Raw genomic sequence first — 10,305 nt, forward strand, 5'->3', positions numbered from 1 at the left:
TTCTTTCTCTCTCTCTCTCTCTTCTGTCTCTCCTCTCTCTCCCTCTGTCTTTCTCGCTCTCTCCCTCTGTCTCTTTCTCGCTCTCTACCTCTGTCTCGTTCTCTCTATTTCTTTCTCTCTCACTATCTCTCTCTCGCTCTCTCTCTCTCTCTCTGTCTCTTTCTCTCTCTCATCCTCTGTCTCTTCCTCTCTCTCTCCCTCTGTCTCTGTCTCTTTCTCTTTCTCTACCTCTGTCTCTCTCTCTCTCCCTTAGTCTCTTTCTTTTCTCCAGACTATTGTTTATCACTCTCTCTCTCTAATCTTCTCTTATATCTAGCCACTTCTCCCTGCGATGCTGCCACTTCTCTCAACCGAACCAAACCGTGGGCCTATATTTCTCTTAAACGGAAAATGGCGCAACGACTACGAGGATTTTCATGAAACGATGATACCATCACTTTCTTTACAACTTTTTTTTTTACGGAGAAAGATTCTAAAATTTAAAGTCTAAACAGTGGCGTGACTAGGGGGGTGAGTGGGGTGCGGTCCGCATCGGGTGACACCAAGTGAAAAAATGCACTTTTGGCAATTAAAAAAAGAAAGCGTCAGTGGCTGAATATTGGATTATGTTATCCATAATTGATTAATAGATCTATATATCTTTTTAAAAATATTTCGGCAAGCTTCGGTGTATGGCGCCAACACGAAGTTCAGGAAATCTTTAAAAAAAAACATCAGAAAATCTATTTAACAGATGTGTATAGCTCTCACTTAATCTATGGGGTTAACATTCTCTTTCAGAAAATGCTTCTTGGCTAAAATCTTTGGTACAATGGAAATCATTTTTTCAATTTAAAATTACAGCCTTTAGAGGCGCAGCTTATTGCCAGATGTCATTTATTTGACCTATCTTTGCTTTATTACTTTTTTTTTGCGGGGAAGATGTACTAGAAGGTCAAAAATACATAAGAATAGGCCTACCTTTAAACTATTGACCTAGTGGTGGCTAATTAAACTTTTTCTTTACCAAAAGCATAACACGTTCGACAATGGAACAGACGACACTTTCACAACTGGCAAATTTATTAAAGACATTAATTTTAAATGAGTGATAAGTTTTCACGTTTGAAATCCACACAAAAAATGTAATTTACTTTGTAATTTACTTAAGGTTAAATTGCAAAATTGAACTATAGATAAATTGTAACAACTGAATTTTTAAATTTAATTAACACTCATTTTATAGTTTTTTAACTATGAATTAATGTAGTTAATTATAAAGTATGTGTATTATGGCTCAACAAACAAACAAACAAAAAAACATATTTCTCTGAAAAAGGGGAGGGGGGACACCCTGAGCTGACCGCACCGGGTGACACCGGCCCTAGTGACGCCACTGAGTCTAAATACTATCATCAGCATTAAGTTTTGAATGGAGTATTAGGGCCTATATCTTGAAACACTCAGAAGAAAATGTTTGTTATATACGTATTACTTTTGTAGTAACTTCTAAACACTTCCTTGATCACTCTCTTCTGCTTTATCGCATTTTAAATGTGTTTCATTTTACAAGACCTCTATTCAAGTCAGAAATTCAAGTAACCCGGAAACAGGCTGGACGCTGACCGCTGATTAAAAAAAAGTGGCTGTTTTCTAGAAATTTAACAGTTGATTTAGGTCGTTGAGAACTAACTGGTTGGTCAAATCAATTTTGAAAGGACTATATCGAGATCTTCAAAGGACTTTCGCGTTCGGAAATTTCAGAATGTAAGGCTTTATCTTATCTTATGGAGCCTACATCGACTTTCTTGGCTCTTACACAGTCAAAATCTTTGGACCATGTGGTAGTGTTTGCAGTTTTGATGCGGAGACCATGGCAGTCTGTGAAGCCTTAAAAGTCATTGACTCTCAACTCGGCGAGGGACATTTGAGGGCAACACAGATTGTTGTGGTCACTGACTCAAAATCTGTACTACAGGCTTTGCAAAGCCCTGGACCATGGCCCCCCAATATCAACACTGTCATCATGGCTTCACATAACATTAAACAACGCTATGGCACCCCTGTAACACAATTGCAGACTCTTTGGCCCACCAGGGAGGGCAAATTCCACCCACTGATGAGGCTGTAAGCTTTCATCAAGCCCTGGCTATAATACAAAAAACAGAAATGGAAAAGTGGTTTGAGTGCTGGGACAAGTCCCAAAAACCCTTGGAGTCTGGGAGCGCATGAGGCGCCCTGACCGCACTTCCCCGTGGTGGAGGCTGTCCAGGACTGAGCAAGCTATTATAGCACAGTGCAGGACAGGCCACTGTCCTGTTGGGTCATATTTCTCACGGCTATGGCCAAATTTTGATTCACGGTGCCCCCGCTGCGGGGAAGAAGAGGAAACCGTGCCTCATATTCTGTTTGACTAACTCAGACTTGCTGATCTCCGTCTCGACAGGTCTGGGAAACCAAAAATTCTCGAACTGTATGGCGACATTTATGCACTACGCAAGACAGCAGGGTTTCTGTCCAGGGCTTTTGCAAGAGAGGATTTGAGCCTCTCAAGCTCTCACTCTAATGGAGTTTGATGATGATGATGATGATCTTATCTTATCTTATCTTATATAATACAGAAGTTACTTCAAAAAAGAAAATGACTAGATCCTCCCGTGTTGTTTTAGCCGCTTTGCAGCAGCACCAGAGTTTCCTCTCCGGGCGCATTCCTGGGCCTTGGATAAAGGGGTCATGGGTGGCCCATGCGTCATGATCCCTCTCTCGACCTTGCTGATGTGATCCAAAGGAACGCATCGCATTACATTTGGCACCAACTCAGTTGCAGAAGCTGCCGGAGGGAATTTCGCAGCTGATACTCCCAACGCCTAAGGGGCTTCACTCCTGATTTCTCCTCGAGGTTGTCTCCTGAAGCCTCAGTACCGCAAGGTAGCGGGGGTTTGAAGTCAGAGTACCCCTCTCCTAGATGAACTGCCTTACTAGGCTGACGAGCTCCATCTGTCCGAAGCTCCCGGTTTTGTGGCACCAGGTATCCGCCTTCACCCCTTCACCTGTTAGAAAGAGCAGTTTCGCCGGGCTTAATATCTAAGCCACACGAGCAGGCCAGGTGCTGGACTTAGTTGTCAGAGGCTATTTGAGACGCATGCCTACTAGATCCTACGCGTCATGCATTTAGTCATGCATATTAACCAATGACTTCAATTCTGCCAAGTCACTGGTTTTCCTGGCTAGCTTAGACAACTCATTCCATGCTCTAATAGCGCTAGGGAAAAAGGAGTATTTGTACAAAATTGTCCTAGCATATGAGGTGTTGTATGTACCTTTGTGTCTTTCTGAGTATTTTATTAAATTTTGTTTTTGTATTTGAAGATTATGGTTCAGTGTTTTATGTATGATTGCTACTTTACTTTTAAGTCTTCTATCCTGAAGGTTTTCTAAATTTAGTGATTTTACTAAAAGTGTTACTCTAGTCAAATGTGAATATTCGTTTGTTATGAATCTCACTACTCTGTTTTGTGTCTGTTCCAGTTTCTTAATGTTTCCTAGAGTTGTGGGGTCCCAGACTGTGTATGCATAATCTATTATTAGCCTAACCAAGGTTAAAAGACATTTTAGTTGTATGTTTTTATTTAATTTATAGAAATTTCTTTTAATAAAACCTAATGTTTTGTTTGATCCTAATATTTAAAAAAAATATTTTTTTTAAGTTGTATAATAAATAGTATTTTTTAAATTTTGTTTTTGTTTATAATGAGTTTTTTTTGTTTGTTAATCACATAGTAAATTCTTTATTTAAAAAGGAATTTTAAATTTGTTTTTATTTTGATTGAACAACAAGAAAGACAACTAAAAATATATTTTTCTAAAATCCTTATATTTTTACCTGTATTTAATATTTAAAATTCAAATTAGTGAAAGGAATTACGAATCTCACTATCCAGGCTCTCTGCAAACTGCACCATACACCACCAACTTAAAGAACTTGACAAGTCAGGGCTCCAAAATAACGTAAAGGTTTAATGTCCATAAATAACAGCCAATACTGTACAATTGGCAGCACGTAGAACAGTACAAATAGCTCTGCGATAACAAGTATCTCTCCGATAACACCGTTCCGCCGTATCAAGTCTTGCACTGGCCTCTCCGTCTCGTTCCGGGCTTGCACTGGGTTCAACAGTTCAGGACTGACTTCACACACTTGGGCTCGTTGTGTCGGACTCGATCACAGACCAAGATCAAGACGCCGTTCGTCTCAACTGTACTTGATAGTACTCCGCACTGAACCGTCGTAATGCTCCGTACAGAACCACACCGTTGAACTGTGCTGTAGTCGACCGTGTTCTGAACTCTTGTCGTGAACCTCCTTTCTGAACCGTCCTGTTGATACTCGACTCGGTTGACCATCGTAGCTCGTCACGGTTGACCGCTCGTCTAGCGCTGGCCTGGGGCGAATTGCGTCGGCTGACTACACTCACACCACTACCCCCATCTGTGCTACCACCATCAGGACTTTCCTCTCCAGTATTGGCAGCTGGACCAACGTCTGTTAGGTTCGGACCTGGCTGGTATCTCTCGACTTGCATATGTCTCTCAACGGCTTCGTCAGGTTTCAATGGGTCCTCATTATCACCACCAGGGCTTCTCTCGCTGAGCTTAGCATCTGGACGAACGTCTGTAGGGTCCAAGTCTCGCTGGTAGCTTTCATCATGTAAACGTCCCTCAGCAACAGGCTTGTAGGCAGAATCAGCGTTCTCTTGATCTGTTTTGCTATTTGAGGTGCTCATATCAGGTAAAGCTTCAGCACAAGATTCGTTCGAACTATGGGCAGCTTCCATTGTCTCTTCATCTGTCTCTTTCGGCTCCACAGGTCTGTACTCCCTGTTTTCAGATTGACAGGCAGCACCACATTCATCAGCATTGCCGTTGTCACTGCATATTTCTTCAAAGCTTCGTTCATTGTTTAACGATGGCGCAGCTCCTTTATCTTTAATTTCTCCTTGGTCGTACGGGGTTTCTTCCAACACGTCCATCGTCTTCACCACGGGGCTCGTGATTTCCTTCACCGAAATATACATCTTTTCAAGCTTGGTACAGGTCTCTTCGTTGGACTTCATCCATGTCGTATTCATAGCCCGCAACTCTTCCTTCCAGTCATCTAGCTGTTGGTGCAAGAGCTCTCCTAAAGTTGGTTTAATTTCAAACAGATATGTGTCCGGATCTTCCCCTTCTTCCACAATGTCTTCTCGGAGGCGTGCTTGTAAGGTTTCCTTCTTTCCGCCATTCTTCAGCCCTCGTTCACGCAGTTCTCGCCTCAGTTCTATAACTTCAAGTTCGTACAGCAGTTTCAGACGAGCCATAGTAGATCCGATCCAATCCGATTCCGATCCGATCCCACTTCTGACACCAGTTGGTCTTCATGTGGCTGCAGTTATTTCTTGGTAGGATCACCATGCACTTTGGACTACGCAAACGCCGTTCGACGTTTCTAGGTGGTCAGATGACTACAACTCTCGTGACGCTCATGAGCTCTTTTCACGACGGCGATCCTGATGTCTTCCATCCCGAAAGTTTTCTAAATTTAGTGATTTTACTAAAAGTGTTACTCTAGTCAAATGTGAATATTCGTTTGTTATGAATCTCACTACTCTGTTTTGTGTCTGTTCCAGTTTCTTAATGTTTCCTAGAGTTGTGGGGTCCCAGACAATGTATGCATAATCTATTATTAGCCTAACCAAGGTTAAAAAACATTTTAGTTGTATGTTTTTATTTAATTTATAGACATTTCTTTTAATAAAACCTAATGTTTTGTTTGATCCTAATATTTAAAAAAAATATTTTTTTTAAGTTGTATAATAAATAGTATTTTTAAAATTTTGTTTTTGTTTATAATGAGTTTTTTTTGTTTGTTAATCACAAAGTAAATTCTTTATTTAAAAAGGAATTTTAATTTTGTTTTTATTTTGATTGAACAACAAGATAATATTATAATATAATATTTAAAATTCAAATTAGTGAAAGGAATTACATAGTAGATATCATAAATATTTATCAGAAAATTTAATAGATCGGATTTTATGCGCTACTGCAGATATTTTGATCACTGATTTATTATTGGCTTATAATTAGCCAATCGAAATAACTTTCAGTTGTACATGTATTAGACCGGGATCGGCAACCTGCTGCTCGCGAGCCACATGCGGCTCTTTGGACGTGAAGCTGCGGCTCTTTATTTCCATGCGCAAATATTATTTATTTTATCGAAACATTTTTTTTTAAATAGTTCTGAATCGTTTAACAAGGATTAGGTACTGATTTAATATCTCAGCCAATCGTACTCGCTTTTCACCACACCCCTCTCCATTACACGTTTCGCCACTGTTGTCAGTCCCTCGGAAGCTCTCGGCCGTCGTCGGATGTTTCTATGTAGGTTTAAATTCACTTTCGACGCAAGACGAATTGGCATCATCACCACTCGCTTTGGTTGTGACATATAAGTTTGTTGTTTCAAGTAAATGAGCTAGAAGCGATTATCTTCTCAAAGTTAGAAGCAATCTACAAGTAATGCTAATCTGACAAGCTTTGCGTTACAACTAGAGATTGCACAAAAAGGCAAACCATTTACAGACGGTGAGTATGCACAAAAAGGCAAACCGTTTACAGATGGTGAGTATGCCAAAGACTGCTTCCTACGTGCATCTGAAGAACTGTTTTGTGATTTCAAAAACAAACCAGAAATCTTAAAAAAAAAAAAAAATCAAAGATTTGCCACTATCCGCTAAAACACTACAAGATAGATTAGCTAAAATGTCTTCAAATGTAACATATTTGCAGGTGGAAGATATTCATCTTTCTTCTGTCTTATCACTTGCTATGGACGAGTCTGGCGAGATAAAAGACACGACACAAGTTGCCCATTTTGTCAGGTTTATGTCTTTCCAAGGTCCAAAAGAACTGCTAGGATTGCTACCGCTATCAGGACAAACTACAGGTTGAAACTTTTGCTTTGTGCTTGAATGAAATACATACATTTCTAAATGAAAAAGACATTAGTCACCCAGAATTGGAGAACGGCAAATAGTTTTACAAATTTTACTTTATGGTTGATATAACAGAGAAATTAAATGAGGTGAATATAAAACTGCAAGAAAAGGTTTGTTAAAAGAATTGGTTTGTTTCGAAGAAAAAATAATTCCTTTTGCAGAAGCTATTCAGAGCGGTCAGTTACTTCATTTTCAATGCCTAAAGTAGTATCGCGATAAAATCAGTGCAACTTTTGACACGATTTACATCAGCACAGTTATAAAAAACTTAAAGATGAATTATCTCACAGATTAGAGCAATCCAAAACCAATCTAGCATTCCTAGTACACCATCGCAACACAAATAGTCACGAAATCCACATTGATGTATTTGAAGTTGATACTGGATCTCTAGACATGCAATTGATTTAAAAAGTAAAGCTTTGTGGGGTGGAAAAGTAATGTAGGAAGACTTGGAGCTCTATAAATGTATGTACGTAGCGCAAATAAAAGTGGGCAGCTTTCAAAGGAATGTCTCGAGTTAATTTGGCGCATGAAATAATTTTCTAATTTTCTAGATTGCTACAGTGAGGTGAAGAAGTTGGCATTTGGAGTGCTGACTATCTTCGGATCGACATATTTGAGTAGGAAAGCGTTCTCTTGCATGATTATAATTAATAGTAAAGTAAAAAGCCAACTAACAAATGAAAATTTAGAGTCGACTTTGAAACTAAAAACAAGTTATTAGCCAACCCAAATGTATCCAAACTTTCTAAAACCAAAGCCATGGCTCCCATTGAATTTGTTTGCTCAATAGTTTGTTATTGAAGTACAAGTTAGTAATGTAAGTAAATGTCTAACTGCTTAAGTTGTTACCGAGATGTAAAATAATAATAATTATCTAATAATGCCATATATATATATTATCTAATGTGTTGTGAAAAACACTACTTATATATGAATAAATAGATTCGTTTTTTTATTTAAAAAAACAATTGTGTGAGTACCATTTCATTGAAAAGAAAAAACTTTGCGGCTCTTTAGAAACTTTGAAATTTCGTAAATTGTAATTTTTGGCTCTTTCGACTCAAAAGGTTGCCGACCCCTGTATTAGACTCCCATAAGATTTGACACATGTAGGTCTAATGTTCTATTGCAATGTCAACACGCACACACATATCCTATTTTGTTGTCTACACACATATACACAGACCTATTAGGATTTCTACACACAAACTGAACCTACTGATATAGGCCTATCTACTCATACACACACATGAGTCACATGACCCACTGCATTGCCTACACAGAGATGACCTACTTAGGTGTGTACAGAGCGATGACCTACCTAGGTGTCTACACAGAGATGACCTACCTAGGTGTCTACACAGAGATGACCTACCTAGGTGTCTACACAGAGATGACCTACCTAGGTGTCTACAGAGAGATGACCTACCTAGGTGTCTACAGAGAGATGACCTACCTAGGTGTCTACAGAGAGATGACCTACCTAGGTGTCTACACAGAGATGACCTACCTAGGTGTCTACAGAGAGATGACCTACCTAGGTGTCTACAGAGAGATGACCTACCTAGGTGTCTACAGAGAGATGACCTACCTAGGTGTCTACAGAGAGATGACCTACCTAGGTGTCTACAAAGAGATGACCTACCTAGGTGTCTACACAGAGATGACCTACCTAGGTGTCTACAGAGAGATGACCTACCTAGGTGTCTACACAGAGATGACCTACCTAGGTGTCTATACAGAGATGACCTACCTAGGTGTCTACACAGAGATGACCTACCTAGGTGTCTACACAGAGATGACCTACCTAGGTGTCTACAGAGAGATGACCTACCTAGGTGTCTACAGAGAGATGACCTACCTAGGTGTCTACAGAGAGATGACCTACCTAGGTGTCTACACAGAGATGACCTACTTAGGTGTCTACAGAGAGATGACCTACCTAGGTGTCTACAGAGAGATGACCTACCTAGGTGTCTACAAAGAGATGACCTACCTAGGTGTCTACACAGAGATGACCTACCTAGGTGTCTACAGAGAGATGACCTACCTAGGTGTCTACACAGAGATGACCTACCTAGGTGTCTACACAGAGATGACCTACCTAGGTGTCTACACAGAGATGACCTACCTAGGTGTCTACACAGATACACACTGGACATCTTACATGTTGATTCTGGTTATCATTTTTTTCTTCTAGTTTTGCCACAAAAACCGCACTCGTTTTATTGACCAGATCTTTCTAGTGGCTTCCTCTTAGCCGCTGATGACCTTGGCTTAACGGAAGTGTCAGCGTCGAAATTCCGTATTTGTATTCACCAGATATTCCCTTCAGCTAAAGTAGCCGTTGGTCACTCAAGTAACACTTGGATCATTAGCAGACCCAATGGTTAGTGAGGGTCACTCTCATCAACATTTTCCCTCTGGACACAACTTGAATATCGGCATAACCCAAGACACTCTTGGTCCCGAGACAACAACAAAAATAAAAAAAAAATCAAGACGCCTTCATTGCGATGGAGATTAGTTTAAGACGTTTCTTGTAGAGCATGACCAGAGAGACCAGCATAGCAATAGAAAACAAAAAAGGTCATTATGTAAACTTCGGGAAAATCTAAAGAGCGCTTACGTAATTAGCTTGTCGCACATTTCTCAATGGGTTGAGAGTTTCCCTATTCTAAACATAAATTCTATGCCATGTAAAAGTTTTCCTTATAAAATCCATGTTGCGTAAATAGAAGATTTTTTATTATTTATTGGTTTGAATGTGTCTAAAGTAAAGTAAGCAGTCCCTACTCTCTCCCTCCCCGTAAGATTGTTAGTACCGGATGTGGTTCTATAAGCACTCCAGTACCTCTAAAATGATTCCAATCGCTGGCGTCTCGAAGAGTCTCTGACAACAGGCCAACCTCTGGCTTTCATGTGTGGATTAGATTTAGGATTAGGCGAAACAGTTTTTTGTTTTCTCAAAGGATAAGGGGCAAATGTGATTAAATGGCGATTAAACCAATAAACTTCCGGCAGGAAGGGCACGTTAACCTACCTAGGAGAAGGAAAACTGTGAATTCAAACCTGTGCTACCTTGCAGCTGTACACAAACATGTGAAAGGTTACAGGAGTCAACACTGTGAGTCGAGACTTGCTGTATTCCACACACACACTTTCAAGTATAAGACCATCACCTGCCTATGTTTGACTAATGGATTGACCATCGCCTGCCTATATCTAACTAATGGATTGACCATCACCTACCTATATCTAACTAATGGATTGACCATCA

The 10,305-nt window shown here is 39.9% G+C and overlaps 1 protein-coding gene across 1 annotated transcript; it reads left to right on the forward strand.

Moving 5' to 3' along the window:
• The first annotated feature begins 8,283 nt into the window (after positions 1–8,283).
• Positions 8,284–9,225, forward strand: LOC129925012 (uncharacterized). Its single transcript, XM_056022864.1, has one exon. It carries the CDS (start codon positions 8,284–8,286, stop codon positions 9,223–9,225), a length of 942 nt encoding a protein of 313 aa, XP_055878839.1.
• Positions 9,226–10,305: the final 1,080 nt, after the last annotated feature.

Source organism: Biomphalaria glabrata, chromosome 3 (assembly GCF_947242115.1).
Source record: "Biomphalaria glabrata chromosome 3, xgBioGlab47.1, whole genome shotgun sequence".
NCBI lineage: Eukaryota > Metazoa > Mollusca > Gastropoda > Planorbidae > Biomphalaria > Biomphalaria glabrata.